The sequence below is a fragment of the Heterodontus francisci genome, chromosome 32 (genome assembly GCF_036365525.1).
Source record: "Heterodontus francisci isolate sHetFra1 chromosome 32, sHetFra1.hap1, whole genome shotgun sequence".
NCBI lineage: Eukaryota > Metazoa > Chordata > Chondrichthyes > Heterodontiformes > Heterodontidae > Heterodontus > Heterodontus francisci.
In genome coordinates, this window is record NC_090402.1 from 36,592,102 (window position 1) to 36,611,233 (window position 19,132).

Consider the following 19,132-nt stretch of genomic DNA (forward strand, 5'->3'; position numbering starts at 1 on the left):
CCATCGCGTTTGAGCTGATGTAATGCGGGAGGAGCAGCAGCAGCAGTTCTGAGTAATTAGGACTGGCAGAGGCAAAAAGGGTCCAATCCTGGTGAGGCAGGGGATATTTCTTAAAATGGTTTTCACAGCAAGGATTGTGATGGAGTCTGAGGGGGCAGGACAGAGTCAAATCTGGTCATGAGGGTAATGCGGACCCATGGGTTGGAGCGATGGAGCACGATGAAGCCAGTAGCAGTGGAAGGAAGGCAACAGTATACAAGGTGGTAGAAGGAAGGGGATGAGCAGCATCAGGAGTCAAGATTTTAGATCATCAAGTTGGTGCTACGGAAAATGGTGCCATAATACACCTACCTTGGAGATTCTATCAGACGTAAGTAAAATGAATAGGTAAATTTAACTCTGGGGGCATGACAGAAATCACGTGATGGAAATAGTATGATAGTGGGACATAATCAAATGTTGCTTGGCAAAATGTGTGCATATGCAAGCATTTTAATATGTTATAAATGGATTATACAAATATATTCTATTTATAGGGATTATTTGTGAAATCCTCTCTGCAGTCACTTCGGGTGACAGAAAATAATCACACTTTAGTATTTATTAACTACAGGGATTGAACAGGCAATCTGCTTCAGCTCCAGATAAGCTGAATATTGGGAACAACTGATAGTGAGCGAACACAATACAAAGGGAATCTATTGTTCTGTGTTACTCCATTGTGTCCATTCTACCCTTTGCTGTCTGAAATTAATGTTTTTGATGAACTCTTTGAATAGGTAATGTTTGAAACCACACTGGTTAAGAAGGGGGTTCCACTCTGGGTAAGTCTGTATTGGTCATTCTAATCTGTAGTCACCTGTTTTTGAGGCAATTCAAAAACTCTATTCTCTTACCTCACTGAGGTATATCAAAACATTAGATGCAGACAAAACAATGAACTTTGGGATGCTATAAATTGCACTCTATCACAGGAAAGCACTAATGCTCCATTCAGTGATCACTAAATTAAACTCGGAACTGATTCAGGTATTACTGCTGATGGTACTTAATTAAGTGCCACTGATTTTCTTGGCAAATCAACCAAACTGTGAACATTCTCTGTCACACAGCTTTGATTTTACCTTCCTTCTGGAAAATAATCTTTAAATAAGTACCTTCAAATTTGAAATCATGTTTCATTGCAGAATCTCTGTGTGTCACACAGAGGGTACATTGTCTGATTTCTCTACTTAAAAGGTTGCTATAATCAACATGTGTCATGACTGAGACAATGCTGTGTCAAACTATATTATAGATTCCTTCTTCCATTCTGCTCCGTTCCTTACTGACAGCTCTTCGTTACCTCAGAGCAGTGGCCATTCTTCATGCATTACTCAGATTATGAATGATGGGATGCGAATCAACCACTGCGGCATCACAGCCAAAAACTGATCAGCTGACATCCACACACATACATTTTCTATCAAGGGATGAAAACATTTGCTGCATTTTCTTCTCAGTAAGGCCAATCAATAACATTCCTACTGCAGCTCCAATGGAGACCAACTTACACAGCACAGACCAAGGGAGGAATCAGACTTGCATGGTTAGTTTACACATTACGAACATACAAATTAGGCGCATGAGTAGGCCACTCGGCCCCTCGAGTCTGCTCCGCCATTCAATAAGTTCATGGCTGAACTGATTGCTCCACATTTCCATCTACCCCCGATAACCTTTCACCCCCCACGCTTATCAAGAATCTATCTACCTCTGCCTTAAAAATATTCAAAGACTCTGCTTCCACTGCCTTTTGAGGAAGAGAATGCCAAAGACTCATGACCCTCTGAGAGAAAAACCTTCTCCTCATTTCTGTCTTAAATGGGCGACCCCTTATTTTTAAACAGTGAGTCCTAGTTCTAGATTCTCCCACAAGGGGAAACATCCTTTCCACATCCACTTTGTCAAGACCCCTCAGGATCTTATATGTTTCAATCAAGTCACCTCTTACTCTTCTAAATTCCAGCGGATACAAGCCTGGTCTGTCCAATCTTTTCTAAGACAGCCCGCGCATTCCAGATATTAATCTAGTAAACTTTCTTTGTACTGCCTCCAACACATTTACATCCTTCCTTCGATAAGGAGACCAGTACTGTACACAGTACTCCAGATGTGGTCTCACCAATGCCCTGTATAGCTGAAGCATAACCTCCCTACTTTTGTATTCAATTCCCCCAGCGATAAACAATAACATTCGATTAGCTTTCCTAATTACGTGCTGTAACTGCATACTAACCTTTTGCGCTTTTATTTTCTGTAATTACCTTTGATGCGGCACCTTATCAAATGCCTTCTGGAAATCTAAGTGCAATGGGTGCCCCTTTATCCACAGCACATGTAACTCCCTCAAAGAACTCCAATCAATTGGTTAAACATGATTTCCCTTTCACAAAACCATGAGAGTCTGCCTGATTACCTTGATTTTTTCTAAATGCCCTGCTATACTGTCTTTAACAATAACTTCTAACATTTTCCCTAAGACAGATGTTAAGCTAACTGGCCCATAGTTTCGTGCTTTCTGTCTCCCTCCCTTTTTGAATCAAGGAGTTACATTCACTATTTTCCAATCTAACAGAACCTTCCCCAAATCTAGGGAATTTTGGAAAATTAAAACTAACGCATCAACCATCTCACTAGCCACTTCTTTTAACACCCTAGGATGAAGTCCATCAGGGCCCGGGGACTTTACAGCCCAGAGCTCCAGCAATTTGTTCAGTACTACTTCCCTGGTGATTGTAATTTTCTTGAGTTCCTCCTTTCCATCCATTTCCTGACTTACACCTAATACTGGGATGTTACTTGTATCCTCAATAATGAAAACCGATGCAAAATACCTGTTCAATCCATCTGCCATCTCCTTACTATCCATTATTAATTCCCAGACTCACTTTCTATAGGACCAACACTCACTTTGTTAACTACTTTCTTTTTAAAATATGTATAGAAAATCTTACTATCTGTCTTTATATTTCTAGCTATCTTTCTCTCGTACTCTAATTTTACCTTCCTTATCAATCTTTTAGTCATTCTTTTCTGTTTTTTATATTCTGTCCAATTTTCTGACGTGCCTCCCATCTTTGCACAATTATATGCTTTTTCTTTAAGTTTGATACTATCTTTAACCGTTTTAGTTAACCATGGATGGCGGGTCCGACCCTTGGAATTTTTCTTTCCTGTTGAAATGTATCTATTCTGTGTATTCTGAAATATCCCCTTAAATGTCTGCAACTGCATCTCTATTGACCTATCCCTTAACCTAATTTGCCAGTTCACTTTAGCTAATTCTGCTTTCAGGCCCTCATAATTGCCCTTCTATAAGTTTAAAATACTGATCTTGGACCCACTCTTCTCTCCCTCAAACTGACTGTAAAATTCAATCATATTATGATCACTGCTACCTAGGGGCGCCTTAACTATGAGGTCATCACTTAATCTTATCTCGTTGCACAATACCAGGTCTAGTATAGCCTGCTCTCTGGTTGGCTCCGGAACGTACTGTTCCAAGAAATTAACGCGAAAACATTCTATGTACTCCTTACCTAAACTACCTCTGCCCATCTGATTTTTCCAGTCTATATGTAGGTTAAAATCCCCCTTAAGTATCCCTGTACCTTTCTGACAAGCTGCCATTATTTCTTCCTTTATACCCCATCCTACAGTGTGGTTAATGTTTGGTGGCCTGTACACAGCTCCCACAAGTGACTTCTTGCCTTTATGATTTCTCATCTCTATCCAAACTGCTTGTACATCCTGGTTTGCTGAACTTAGGTCATCCCTATTGTGCTAATACCATCATTAATTAACAGAGCTACCCCTCCACCTTTTCCTAGCTTCCTGTCCTTCCTAAATGCCAAGTACACTTCAATATTCAGGTCACAATCTATGCCACCCTGAAGCCATGTCTCTGTAATGGCTATCAGATCGTACTTATTTATTTCTATTTGTGCTTTCAGTTCATCTGTTTGTTTGGAATACTATGTGCATTCAGATACAGAGCCTTTAGTTTTGTCCTTTTATTATTTTTGTAGCCTCTAGCCTTATCTGTTGATTTACTCTTAGATTTATATGCTCTGTCCCTTCCTGTCACAGTCTATCATTTCCCATATTAATACCTTTCTTGATTGCCTTGTCTCTACTCCTTGATTTACCCTATCTTCCCAAATTTGATCCCTGCCCCCACTATTCAGTTTGAAATCCTCTCTATTTCCCGAGTTATGCGGCTCACGAGAACACCGGCCACAGCACGGTTCAGGTGTAGACCGCCCCAATGGTATAGCCACCACTTTCGCCAGTACTGGTGCCAGTGCCCCACGAACCGGAATCCACTTCTACCACACCAGTCTTTGAGCCACACATTAATTTCTCTAATCTTATTTGCCCTATGCCAATTTGCACGTGGCTCAGGTAATAATCCAGAGATTATTACCTTTGAGGTTCTGCTTCTTAATTTGGTGCCTAGTTCCTCATACTGACTATGCAGAACCTCTTTCCTTGTCCTGCCTATGACATTGGTACCTACATGGACCACGACAACTAGATCCTCCCCCTCCCACCGTAAGTTCCTCTCCAGCCCTGAGCAGATGTCCCAAACCCTGCCACAGGGCAGGCAACACAGCCGTCGGGAGTCTCGCTCTTTGCTGCAGAGAATAGTGTCAATCCTCCTAACTATACTGTCCCCTACTACCACTACATTCTTTTTTTCTCCCTCCACTTGAATGGCTTCCTATACCATGATGCCATGGTCAGGTTGCTCATCCACCCTGCAGCTCCCACTCTCATCCAAACAAGCTGAAGGAACCTCAAACCTGTTGGACAACTGCAAAGGTGGAGGCTCCTGCATTTCTGCCCTCTGGGTCCCCTTACCTGCCTCAGCTGCAGCCACACTCTCCTGTCCCTGACCACCGATGAAATCAGAAGACCCTATCCTAAGGGGCGCGACCGCCTCCTGGTACAAAATGTCCAGGAAACATTTCCCCTCCCTGCTGTGTAGCAGTATCTGCAGCTCGGACTCCAGTTCAATGACTCTGAGCCGAAGCTCTTCGAGCCGCAAATGCTTACTGCAGATATGCTTGCCCTGGATCACACCGGCATCCAGGAGCTCCTACATGCTGCAGCCATGACACATCACCTGTCCTGCCATCCTTAATGCGTTTTAATTAACTACTTAATTATTTTATTCAATCAGTTATTTTATTTTCCTTTTTTTAACATATTTTCTTCAGCTTACCACTAGTTCCTTTACTATTTTAAACATTAGGATTAGAATAGATCTTAACCTTAGAATAGATCTTAACCACCTACCAGATATTCACCAAACAGGTAGCTCCTTCCCCAACCAATCACCTACCTGCTTGCCTGTGATGTCACACTTGAATGAGTTTGGTTCACTGAACAGAGGATCCGATAGGATAGAGAATAGAGGATAGCCTCTCCCTGCACTCTGCGCTCTTTTCAATGAAGCCTCTCCCAGCACTCGCGTTCTTTTCAATGAATCATTGAGCAGTAACTTGATCAACTGGGTGGCTGTGGAACTAAGGGATGTTACATCTGATGCTTTTTAAAAATTCAATCATGGGATGTGACCGTCACTGGCAAGGCCAGCATTTATTTCCCAAACCAAATTGTCCTTGAGAAGGTGGTGGTGGGCCCCTTCTTGAACCGTTGCAGTCCATGTGATGTAGGTACACCCACAGTGCTGTTAGGATGAGAGTTCCAGGTTTTTGATCCAGCATGAGTGAAGGAACAGATATAGTTCCAGGTCAGGATGGTGTTTAGCTTGGAGGAGAACTTGCAGGTGATGGTATTCCTATGCATCTGCTGCCCTTGTCCTTCTCGGTGGTAAAGATCATGGGTTTGAAAGGTGCTTCGAAGGAGGCTTGGTGAGTTGTTGCAGTGCTTCTTGTTGATGGTACACACTGCTGCCAAAGTGCGTCAATGGAGGAGCGAATGTTTATGGTGGTGGATGGGGTGCCAATCAAGCGGGCTGCTTTGTCCTGAATAATGTCCAACTTCTTGAGTGTTGTTGGAGCTGCACATATCAAGGCAAGTGAAGAGTATTCCATCACACTCTTGACTTGTGGCTTGCAGATGGTGGCCAGGCTCTGGGGAGTCAGGAGCTGAGTTACTCACAACAGAATTCCCAACCTCTGACCTGCTCTTATGGCCAAAGTATTTATATGGCTGGTTTAGTTAAGTTGTTGGTCAATGGTAACCCCCAGGATGTTGATGGTGGGGGAATTCAGCGATGGTCATACCGTTGAATGTCAAGGGGAGTTGGTTAGATTCTCTGTTGTTGGAGACAGTCATTGCTTGACACTTGTGTGGTGTGAATGTTGCTTGCCACTTAACAACCCAAGCTTGAATGTTGTCCAGATCTTGCTGCATGCAGGCATGGACATCTTCAGTATCTGGGGAGTAGTGCACAGTATTGAATCTGTGCACTCATCAGTGAACATCCCCACTTCTGACCTTATGATGGAGGGAAGGTCGTTGATGAAGCAGCTGAAGATTGTTGGGCCTAGAACACCATTTTTTCCAATCAAAAGAAGTTTTTGACAGTCAGTTGGAAATGTGGTATCATTTCTGCCCCAAATCAAACTAAACAATTTATTCAGAAAGAGCTGAATAAAAAATACTGACTGGCCTTCAACATATAAGATGGAATCATGTGTATAAACACATCATGCAATGCAATACCCCAATGCTAAATCTTAGGGCCATTGTGTGTCACTATACAACACTTTGGGCTGTGAAAGGATGGTAAATCACCTTTCAGCTTTCTAAATTTCAAAGTGAAAAAAATGTAAAAACATTTCTTCATCTCTCTCTCCCTTTCACTTCACAGCAATGTAGATTTTTGCAATGTGTGATTTTTCTAATAATACGATGGCAGCGGCAGAACTGTTTTGGGGGGGAGCGAAGGGGCCTGTTTGGATATGAGCTACTTCAAAGGCTCTAATTTTCAAATAGTAACAGTTGAACAAAAACTCTAAAGCACATAAATATAAGTGTGGTTATGTGACCTATCAAACTTCAGTACTATTCGCTACAATATCCCAGTGCACCTTTAAAAGCACAAGCCCAACTAATTGGGTGTTAGTAGTTGAATGCAGCACTGACTTACTCTGGAAGAACATCCATTATATCAAATGATCTAAGGCATATTCTTTAGAAAGGAGTGACCTAATCAAAAAAAAGTCTTATAGTATTGGCAGGAGAGGGGGTGTTTGAACACTCTTCTCCCTGCCTACGCCAGTGTTATGATACATAGGTGTCACTCTAGTTCACAGAAATAAGACTTCATGTCATTTTAGCCTGAGCCACATGGTGTCATATGACTTCAGTCTGAGTCACCTGGCACATACCTCACTGATTTTCATCCATGTGATTCAACTGTTACCAATTCGACATCAACATTTCTTGGACTAGACACAAGTCATTTTTGTGTTGCATGTATGAGAAAGAAACAAATCTGTCAGAGCATACTTCAATATAGTAACGCTCCTTAAGATCCAGGTGACAATTCATAACTGGCTGCAGCCTTTTCTCTTATAGTGTTGGTATATTGTCAGCCAATGGGTACATATCGGAAAAGCTGAAAGAAAACTTATTAAATGTAAGAGTTGTTATTAATTGATATTTTACAGCTATTAATAGATAGAAACTACAGCAGTTCCTTTCAGTGTGAAAGATATTCAATACTGAAAACATGTAACACAACAGTTTCACATTTTAAAAAAATGTTTTTAAGCAGAACAAATATCATCTTTCGCCCAAATTCTCCCAACACGCAATATGGTAGTTGCTAAAAATATATTTGTTTGAATAAGCTTTTCTAGTAGGTACATCTACCTGGAAAATTCCTTGAAAGTATCACATAATCCTTTAATTGCTTTTGCTATATACTGTAGTGACCTTTAGTTCTGAAATACAAAATCCAATTCAGGTCTTACAGAGCAAATAACGCTTCCCTCAAAGTGGTTAATGTTTAGCAGCGTTTGGTCCATATGAATGGTGTAGGTTTATAATAAACCTTTGTCTCTGGGGTCTTGTTAACCTCAAGGTGGAGGCTATCCAATATAAAATGTCTTTCAAACTTGGTCAGGTACAGGGGAGGTCAGATCACCATCTGCATAAAAGAAAAGATTAAAGGAACTCTCATCTATATAGCTCCTTTCAGGTTTCTGGATGCTTTACAAACAATGGATTACTTCAGAAGTACAGTCACTGCTGTTATGTAGGAAAATGTGACAGGCAATTTGCAGACAGCAAGGGCCCACGAATAGTGAATGAATGAACACTGGATAATCTGTTTTTTCTGGTGCTGAATGAGGAAGAACTGTCGATCAGGATATGCATTACAAACAATATCAATCTTCCCCTCTGAACAACAATGGAGGCTTTACATTCCAATATTTTAGTGGGGAGGGGTGGGGGAGAAATTCCTGTTGAAAAACTGTGAAATGAGGCTTCTCCTCTAAATTTGCATTAAAAGCACTAGCCTTTGTTTTCATTTTAATGCTGGTTTTAACTTGTTTAAAATAAATTGACGAACACAGTATTAAAATAATGGTTATCAGAAAAGCTAGGCCACTGTTTATCTCCCATACACATCAAGATTGCCCTACATTAGATGAGGAGGTAGGCGATTCCAGCCAGGGATGTATGGCCCCAGGTTAGAAAAAGGGAAATCAGCCATCTGTGGTGCAAGTGCATGCATGTTGGAGAAGGGAAGGATCATGCTCAGCTATAAAGTTCTCCATAATCAAGTAGCTCAGCACAATTCACTGTCAAAACACAAGCATGAATAATGACCACTACCCTCAGGTATCAGGGAACACCCAATGCCTGCAGAATTATTTTTCAGCAAGGGAGTCAACACCTTCAGGAAAACCATGGCCTCACTCGTTGCACATCACATCATCTGAAAAGTTTAGACAGTCTGAGAAGTTATCAGATATTATTAAAATGACAATGTAGCAACCAGAAAGTTGAAAAAATATCGACGACCAAGAAAATTGACAATTAACTTCCTGTAGTGTTGCTGTGATGAAAAATGAGGGCCTGCATTGTATAAGACACTTCCATGCTAAGACTGAATAAATTTAGAGTAAGTTACAATGAAGGAATTAAAGTAAAACTCTAAAACTTTTTGTATCATCTAGCAGTTTTCTGTTAAGCAGTTTGCAGGTTATTCAATCCATTAACTGTCTGTGTAATTAGAATATCTATTATTTATCACCCTTTTACCTCTTTTTTCCAACCTTGCTAAAATACTTGCTTTCCTTTTGAGTTGCATCCAAAACATTAATCCTTTTCTCTTTACAGATGTTGGGTATTTTTAGCATTGACCATTTTTTTTCTCTTCCTTCATCGAATAAGCTACCTGAGATGACACTTTTTTTTAAGCTAGAAGAAAACAAAGGAAAAACACTGACATCAAGGTGAACAGAAGTGATTAATATAGAAGAAAATACATTTGCAGAAATGCGCAGGCCCAATCAGATCTGCTTGTGGTTCAGTGAGTGATGAGCTAGGAATACCATCCATCTATGGTCAAATAAATCTCCAGGATTTATTCACAGAGCATCGGGCAGATGTCCAAAGCCCCAAGTTAAGTTTGTGTGGTTCTGACTTCATCTGAAAAAATTGTGTGTAATTTGGGATCCTTCGAAAATGTAAATGTAAGCACAAGGTCATATGATTGTGGAGACATGCCACACGTTTTATCAAAAGATTAATCAAACAAAGGCTGGGGCAATTCACTCTAAGTCCACAGCTTATGAGGATAATTAATGGGAAAAGAGCTCAAAGTTTCCATGACTGGTGGTGGAATGCACACTGTTAGAAGGTCCAATGTAAGGAGGCACCATAGCAATGTCTCCAGTGAAACTCTTTTAGAGGTCACATTTGATAAGATCACTTCACCCATAACAACAGCCATTATTTAAAAGGCTCAACACATTTAACTCAAAGCTTTCTCCTTTCCTGACACAAATATACACTATTTCTGAGTACTCAAGGATAATATCCCCTTACCAGTTGATTCTAGAAATCGTGACTGGTTCATTGAATTTTTAAAAAATCAAAATCAGAAAAACAATTTACTCAGAAACAGCTAAATAAAAAGTACTGACTGGCCTTGAACATATACAATGGAATCATGTGTATGAACACATCATACATTAAATGCAAATACCCCACTGGCTGTTACAGGAGATCTTCCAGCATATAAACTTACAACTGTGGCAATAAAGGCTCCATTAACTGACCTAAGTAACATTCATTTAAACTGTCGATTCTACAAAACCATAAGACCCTCTTTCCCTCCTCCTGTCAACTACAACTGCGAGAAAAAGCATTTGTTGATAACAATTATTACCACAGATTAACAACCTGAAGAAACAATGATGTTACTGTACAATGAGCTTCGGCATTAAGTGGTCATCTGTTATTATTCTTCACACATTTACCAGGATCACTGTTTATCAGACAGCGCCAAGCGCTTAATGCAGTCTCATTTTACTGCCAACATGAAGTCAAAACAAGCAAAGCAAATGTCTTTATTTTAAACTTCAGCAATAAAATTGTACATTGCAAGACTGTAAAACTGATACAGTTGCATAGACCGTGAAATTTGTAAAATAAGCTCTGGATGACCGCTGGCCACCATCTGCAGACAGTTTGAAGAGCTGCAGGGAGACACCACAAAGGCGCAGGCAAAGGGGGTTAAGCATCACCTCATCCTGACAGATGCATGGCTGCATTGCAGCCACAGGCTACCTTCTTTCACAGCACACACCCATTAACTCCCGAGAGCTGACAGGAAGATGAACTATATAGGATATGTCAGTAGTGGACGAGGGACTGCTACTAGCACAGCTGACATGGTGCTCTCTCTGTGAAGTATGACTATCTCCTTCTTTCCACTTGCAGATCAAGAAGGCCCATAACAGCAGGGAGACATCATGGACAGACGGAGGCATCCCAGATCTTCGGCATCTCTTGACGGCTGAGAGGCGGGTGCTTGAATTAGTGGGGAGGCAGGGTGGCTGCTCACTAGCTGATAGTGAGGCTGGAGTCTCTAGGCAATAGAGTGAGGATTGTTTTCCATTGCCACACAGTTCACTTCTAGAGACCCACATCACAGATGGTTGGCATGACGAGATCTGCACAGCCTAACACATACATGTTTGTGTTCTCTCATGCGGGTCAGCGTACGCAGGAGACTCCAGCAGAGGACGGACATAATTCAACCTCTGAGGAGGATCAGTAGACAGAGGATGCACTGATCACTGAAGGCAGCAGCACAAGTAGATAAGGTGGTTAGGAAGGCATATGGGATACTTGCCTTTATTAGCCGAGGCTTATAGAATATAAGAGCAAGGAGGTTATGATGGAGCTGTGTAAAACGCTAGTTAGACCACAGCTGGAGTACTGTGTACAGTTCTGGGCACCACGCTATAGGAAGGATGTGATTGCACTGGAGAGGGTGCAGAGGAGATTCACCAGGATGTTGCCTGGGCTGGAGCATTTCAGCTACGAAGAGAAACTGAAAAGGTGAGAGTTGTTTTCCTTAGATCAGAGAAGGTTGCGGGGGGACATGATTGAGGTATACAAAATTATGAGGGGCACTGATAGCTTAGATAAGAAGAAACTTTTTCTCTTAGCAGAGGTGTCAATAACCAGGGGGCATAGATTCAAGGTAAAAGGCAGGAGGTTTAGAGGGGATTTGAGGAAAAATGTTTTCACTCAGAGGGTGGTTGGAATCTGGAATACACTGCCTGAAGGGATGGTAGAGGCAGGAACCCTCACAACATTTAAGAAATATTTAGATGAGCACTTGAAATGCCATAGTATACAAGGCTACGGGCCAAGTGCTGGAAAATGGGATTAGAATAGTTAGGTGTTTGATGGCTGGCACCTAACGCTATTCTCCAGCCCACCACGCCTCCCTTCCCACTCCAAACGAGCTCACTAAATTCAGCCCTATGACTGCAAAGCTACCACTATTTTGCAGTTTATTCTTTAATGAAAATTCTACAACCAGATCACACTAATCCAAGATCATCTGTAATCTCTCCAGTTTAATTTTTATCGCACCGCCTATCTGTTTTTATAAATCATGTTTTTTTTAATCACACATAAACTTTCTTGAATTGTTACCAAAACTATAAAGGAGCCACTTCCAAAAAATAATTCCTGACAGGATCCTAAATGTTACTGTTGAAGATAAGGATAAACCAATTCTCATATAGCACAGACCAAAGTAGAAAGATGTCATTTGTAGGACAGTAACTTGTACTTGGATTTGACAGCCTGATTAGTCAATCACACCATGTGTCTGCGAGTGCTGTTAATAATGAATTAATTAAACATTTTAAAATAACCACCCTGAAATCAATCAATTATTCAGTAAACCCTGTTCTATTATAAGCATGTCAGTGTAAAATACAAGGCTGAAACATTTGCAACCATCTTCAGCCAGAGGTGCCGAACGGATGATCTATCTCGGCCTCCTTCTGAGCTCCCCCACATCATAGATGCCAGACTTCAGACAATTCGATTCACTCCACGTGATCTCAAGAAATGGTTGAAAGCACTGAATACAGCAGAGGCTATGGGCCTTGACAACATCCAGGCTGTAGTAGTGAAGACTTCTGCTCTGGGACTAGCAGTGCCCTTAGCCAAGCTGTTCCAGTACTGCTGCAACACTGGAATCTACCCGACAATATGGAAAATTGCTCAGGTATATCCTGATCTCAAAAAAAAGGACAAATCCAATCCAGCCAATTACTGCACCATCAGTCTACTCTCCATCATCAGCAATGTGATGGAAGGTATTGCCGACAGTGCTATCAAGCGGTACTTACTCAGCAACAACCTGCTCACTGATGCTTTGTTTGGGTTCTGCCAGGGCCACTCAGCTCCTGACCTCATTAAACCTTGGTTAAAACATGGACAAAAGGGCTGAATTCCAGAAGTGCGAGTGACTGCCCTGTACATCAAGACAGTATTTGATGGAGTGTTGCATCAAGGAGCCCCAGTAAAATTGAAGTCAATATGAATCAGGGGAAAAACTCTTCAGTGGTTGGAGTCATACCAAACACAAAGGAAGATGGTTGTGGTTGTTGGAGGCCATCTCAGCTCCAGGACATCACTGCAGGAGTTCCTTAGGGTAGTGTCCTGGGCCCAACCATCTTCAGCTGCTTCATCAATGGCGTTCCTTCCATCAAAAGGTCAGAAATGGGGATGTTCACTGATGATTGCACAATGTTCAGCATCATTCGCAACTCCTCAGATACTGAAGCAGTACACCTGCACTCAGCAAGACCTGGACAACTTTCAGGCTTGGACTGATCAGTAGCAAGTAACATAAGCGTCACACATGTGTCAGGCAATGACCTTCTCCAACAAGAGAGAATCTAACCATCTCTCCTTGACTTTCAATAGCATTACCATCTCTAAATCACCCACCATCAATATCCAAGGGGTTACCAGAAACTTAAAGGCAGACAAATCCGTGATATAAAATTCTCAGTCACAACCTGTATATTTGAGAGGCAACCGTGCATCTCAAATGAAAATTTAATTAAACTTGAGAAGCTGCATCCATCACTGAGCCCAGAGTTTGTCAAGAGGTGTTAACATATCCAGCTCTCTATCTTTTGCCCATCTTTTTCTACCGTTCCCATTTTTTATCTTCCATATTGGTTTTTCTCTTCACTGCCCAGCTGTGTGATGTTAGAGAGGTGCTACAAAAAGCCTGCTGTTGAGTCTGTAGGGCCTATATTCTTAATAGAGGATTTTCATTATCACAGGGGATGTTGGGACAGCTCTGCCTCCATAGTGTTTTCTTGCATTTTGGGAAAAGAAAGCAAGGAAAGTGCATGGGATTACTCGTCCGAGATGAGATCACAATCCTGAGATGGGACGGCTGACACTATATGAAATGCCTGCCCTTTATACCAGTCATTGGGTGATAAACAGTGATAATATACAAATCAGTCAGTTTAAACTAAAGCCTGCAAACTATAAATGATTGCAAAAAAAAATGAGTTATTGATAGTCAGACCATGCATCAGTCCTTTGGCTTTAAATGTTGACACAGCATTTGTCTCGATTTTTGAGAGAAAACAAATCAAAGCAGAATCAAACTCCACATCACATTAAAGGAAAGTCTGCAGACACTCTTATTGCAGGAGGATCATAAATCAATAAAAACATAAAATGCAACATGTCAACAATAAACGTAAAATGGTACATTCCCACAAGTTTGAAAAGAGTCCTAGTCTTATTTTTCATCAACAAATGATAGCTTGTAATGCAGCATTCTCCCTTCCGATTTCTGGGCAACCCTTGATGTGACACATGAAAACAAAACCACTTGGCACACACTCCACCCAACAATCAGAGGAAGAACATTAAGTACCAGTGTTCTCAACATATAATTCAGCCACAAAGAAAGTTTACGATTTTGTTAAATAACATGATGTACTCGGGCTGTGCTCTTTGACTTATTGTGGATGGGATGTTGGGGGGGACAGGGGATGGGGTGGTCAAAGGCACCATACTTCACATTAAACCATGACTATGAATGTTATTTTTGGATAGAGTAACTACCCTGGCACTGATTTTCACCTGATGACCTGATAGGCAGCGAAAATCAAGTGCAATGGTACTCTATCCAAAAAACAAAAAACGCAGCAGCCACAAAGGAGACTATTTTAATGTTACTGATTTAATTCCACAATAAGGTTGCCTTTACAAAATTCATCAAATGAGATTATATTACACAACATGTTACTGTACAGATATACTTTGAAATATATTTTCATCAAAACTGTCATTTTATTCTACTCATCATTTGCGATCCAGATTTGATTTTTTTTGCAATGAAAATGTTTACAACTAACTCCAATTGATAACTACCATGTCAGAATGCTCTCAATGAATAATCTTGTACAGTGAAAGCTTATTCAAAGAATTGAACACTTACCTGCATAAAGATTTGGGTCAATATAATCGTCCAGTTTCTTGTAGTGAATGATGTAGTCTGCTATCTTGGTTCCTATCATAGGTTGGGCATCCTCCCATTCCAAGCCTATCATAGTACTCGATGGTTCTACACTTGCTGAGAGCCTCAACCTTTGTTATGAAAGAAATAAAGACATGTATTATAGGCGGGAAAAGGACTTTGGGCTGAAAGTTTCATTCCTTAAGGCCCCACTTCCCAGAAGGCAAAGTATCATTATTTCCACTTATTGCATAATTGCAATTGTATTGCTTGTGCCCACAATTTCTGCATTTCTTTTACTTTATCTCACATGCCTTTCTCTTCCCTCTATTCTCACTGTGATAAAACTGAGGCTTATTGCACTGTCTGCTGTGCTAAACCAGTCTTTTCAAACACCTTACCTTATCCTCCATTGGGCTTTCAGAACCAAATTTGGCATCCCTATCCATTACTTCTTTATTTGCCTTATCTTCTCTCTCACCTTTTCCACTCTTGGTGAAGTCCTGTACTAAGGTTCCCCAGTCTAGGATTCACAACAAAAAAGTGTTCCATTTTGATATAACAGAAGTCCAGTTAGAGGACCGTGCACCATGATGGCACTTGTACAACTTTCTGGCATTCTTTGCATGGTATACAACTACTTACTTACTTAGAGATACAGCACTGAAACGGGCCCTTCGGCCCACTGAGTCTGTGCTGACCAACAACCACCAATATATACTAATCCTACATTAACCCCATATTCTCTACCACATCCCCACCATTTTCCTACCACCGACCTACACTAGGGTAAATTTACAATGGCCAATTTACCTATCAACATGTAAGTCTTTGGCTGTGGGAGGAACCCGGAGCACCCAGCGGAAACCCACGCAGACACAGGGAGAACTTGCAAACTCCGCACAGGCAGTACCTAGAACTGAACCCAGGTTGCTGGAGCTGTGAGGCTGCAGTGCTAACCAATTGATACACATTCTCCACAAGATGTAGGTATGTACATCATGCCTATACATTTGTTTCTCGTGCATCACTGATAACTTACAGCTTCAGGGAAGGGATCTTCATCAATTGCAATGTAACGGAAACATCTGAATAATTGACTACCATGGGCCATATTTAAGCAACATTTCAGTCCATTAAGTTAAAGCAAAATATAGCCATATAACTAAAAATGGGAAACCTAAAGGCATAGACACTTTCAGCGATGGGAACAAAAGAAACTTGAATATTAAAAGATGTGTTAAAGTTAAAAATAATAAATGCAGTACTTAACAGGTCAATCACTTCTAAAGCTATGATAATGTATGAAATATCTTACATCTACACGCACTCACTGTCTATAAAACCACGTTTCTTGTTAGCACATCTATGCCACACTTGTGTGCCAATTTATTGGTTTAGTGTCAGAGTTGGTAGATATAGTGCATGACTCCTGAGGGACAGAGGAACAGGAGTAGTCCATTCAGCCCTTGAGCCTGTTCCGACATTCAATGAGATCATTGCTGATCAGTGACCTAATTCCGCTTGCCTGCCTTTGCCCCACATCGCTTAATACCTGTGGTTAACCAAAATCCATCAATCTCAAATTTTAAATTAACAATTGAGCTGACGTCAACTGCCAATTGCGAAAGAGAGTTCCAAACTTCTACTACCCTTTGGATTAAGAACTTTGGATAACTCCTTCCCCACATGATCCAGTGTGCCAAGGAACTCACGAGAAGCAATGCTCTTCTTGACCTACTATTAGTTATTGACCCAGAAGATGTAAAAGAAGTGGAAGTCATAGCACTCCTAGGGGACAGTCTCTGCAGGATGATAATTTAAAACTTGATCTGGGACTCAGAAGTATCCATGCTCATGGGCCTAGGTACTTTAAAAGGTATAATATTGAGTCTGCTATATTTCCAAAAACAACAAGCACAGATTAAACAAACATGAAATAAAAACAAAAAGTGCTGGAAATACTCAGCAGGTCTGGCAGCATCTGTGGAGAGAGAAGCAGAGTTAACGTTTCAGGTCTGTGACCTTTCATCAGAACTCCTGATGCTCCAGGCTTCAATAACACCTAAGAAGCTTTGCTCTTTCTCCGACTGAAGACAACAGCTTCTTCCAACACTCAGCTTTCAAGAGAGTGGGATATTTCAGACTTGCAATAGTGCAAAGTAATACGTTCAGCGAATTCCAGGAACATCTCAGAAACCTGTCAACATCAAGCCTTTACTTTTCCTTAACTCTTCCCTCCAATGACCCTAGGTGAAAAAGAATAAGGATTTTTTCTGAACCAATGAGCAGAATTTTACAGGACCCGGCAGGAAAGGGAAGGCGGAACCAAAAGCGGGTGGCGACAACCCTCCCGCTCCAACTCCCGTTCCCATCGCGATTTAGCGCCGGCCGGCCAATGAGTGACCAGCAGGTGGGGTGACTGACCACTCAGTGCCCAGAGGCAGGCGTTCAGGCAGCGGCCATGTCAACACCTGGCACGGAAGGAAGTGCTGGCGCCATGTTTAAAGAGCCGCCAGCAGCAAAGCCCTGATGCAAATGTCCTTTGCTGCAGCACTCATCCCCGCAACCATCCTCTGAACAGTCAGGCCCGCAAGCATCCTCTGAACATTGAACTCTCCAGCACCCTCTGAATATTGAACCCTCCAGCATCCTTGGAAGAAATCCACACCTCCCTCCCTCTCTGGTTTTCCTCCTCCCTGGAGGACCCTCCTACTGAATGAATGATGCCCATGGCACTTGGGCTCTGCCATTCTGACAGGTCCACCCTGCTACTAACTGCTGCAATGCAGCCCACCTGACCCCCTCTCAGGGCCCTCTTAAGTAATCCCCCTTGCCAGGTCCACAATGGCATCATGGGGGCGGGGGGGGGGGGGGGAGGGGGGGGGGGTGGGACAGTGGCTCGAACCCAGATCAATGGCTTCCCAATTCCTTCCAACCTACAAATGAAAAATGCTTCACTCTACAGCTGCCAAGTGCAGCAATGACAGCAGCTGCCACCCTTTGAAACTTGCCAAGGCTCCAATGCCTGTGTCCCCTGTGCGCTCACCATTAAATCCAGAGGGGCCCGTAAGTTCGCTGTCTATTGCCTCATTAACTATCTTAAATGGCGAGTGACACCCCCACATGGCTTCCCATCTGCCACTTACAAAATTCGGGTCCGGCGTGATGATATCGGGACTTGTGCCAAGCTGATGCCATTCCACATAATTTAACTGTCCATTTCTGTGTATGTGAGACATTGCTGGCACATAATGGTTGTTCACCTCAATGTACATATCAATAGTCAATGCCCTTTGAAAGTAATTAATTATAAAGTGCTTTCAAATGTTTCAATGCAATGACTTTTTTTCTCACTTCTTTGCTTTATTTTTTCTGCATTTACTTTCCTTCATCTTTGCCTCACCTATCTTTGTATCTTCCCTCCTGCCTCACTAATTGGTTCTTTTCCTTTCCTGACTTCCTTTCTGCACCAACTTATGGAGTTGATCTTCCTTTTTGGCCTTCACCTAATCTATCTGTCATATTTGTACTTTTTTTCCTATTGTAGTCTTTGCACTGTTCCTTTTATTCCTATAAATAAAAACAAGAAATGTTGGAAATACTCAGCAGGTCTGGCAGCATCTGTGGAGAGAGAAGCAGAGTTAACGTTTCGGGTCAGTGACCCTTCTTTGGAACTGGCAAATATTAGAAATGTCAAAGGTTATAAGCAAGTAAAGTGGGGGTGGGGCAAGAGATAACAAAGGAGAAGGTGTAGATTGGACAGGCCACAGATTAGCTGATCAGAAGGTCATGGAGCAAAATCAAACAATATGTTAATGGTGTGTTGAAAGACAAAGCATTAGTACAGATAGGGTGTTAACGGACTGAAGATTGAACAGCAGCAAGTACAAACATGAAAAAAAAAGTGGGTAAGCAAACTGAACAAACTAAGATGAAATAAAATAAACATACAAAAAAGTGTATAAAAGAAAAAAAAACATAAAAGTAAAATGGGGGGCCCGTCATGCTCTGAAATTATTGAACTCAATGTTCAGTCCGGCAGGCTGTACTGTGCCTAATCGGTAAATGAGA

General features: G+C 41.6%; 1 protein-coding gene across 10 annotated transcripts in view; it reads right to left on the bottom strand.

The window, feature by feature from the left end:
• LOC137347765 (astrotactin-2-like) overlaps positions 1–19,132 on the bottom strand; it is a 1,864,757-nt gene that overhangs the window by 477,231 nt on the left and 1,368,394 nt on the right. For all 10 annotated transcript variants that reach the window (XM_068012699.1, XM_068012698.1, XM_068012697.1 and 7 more), the window contains one exon: positions 15,041–15,189. In XM_068012699.1, coding sequence (XP_067868800.1) covers positions 15,041–15,189 — 149 coding nt within the window. The remainder of the gene's footprint in view (positions 1–15,040; positions 15,190–19,132) is intronic.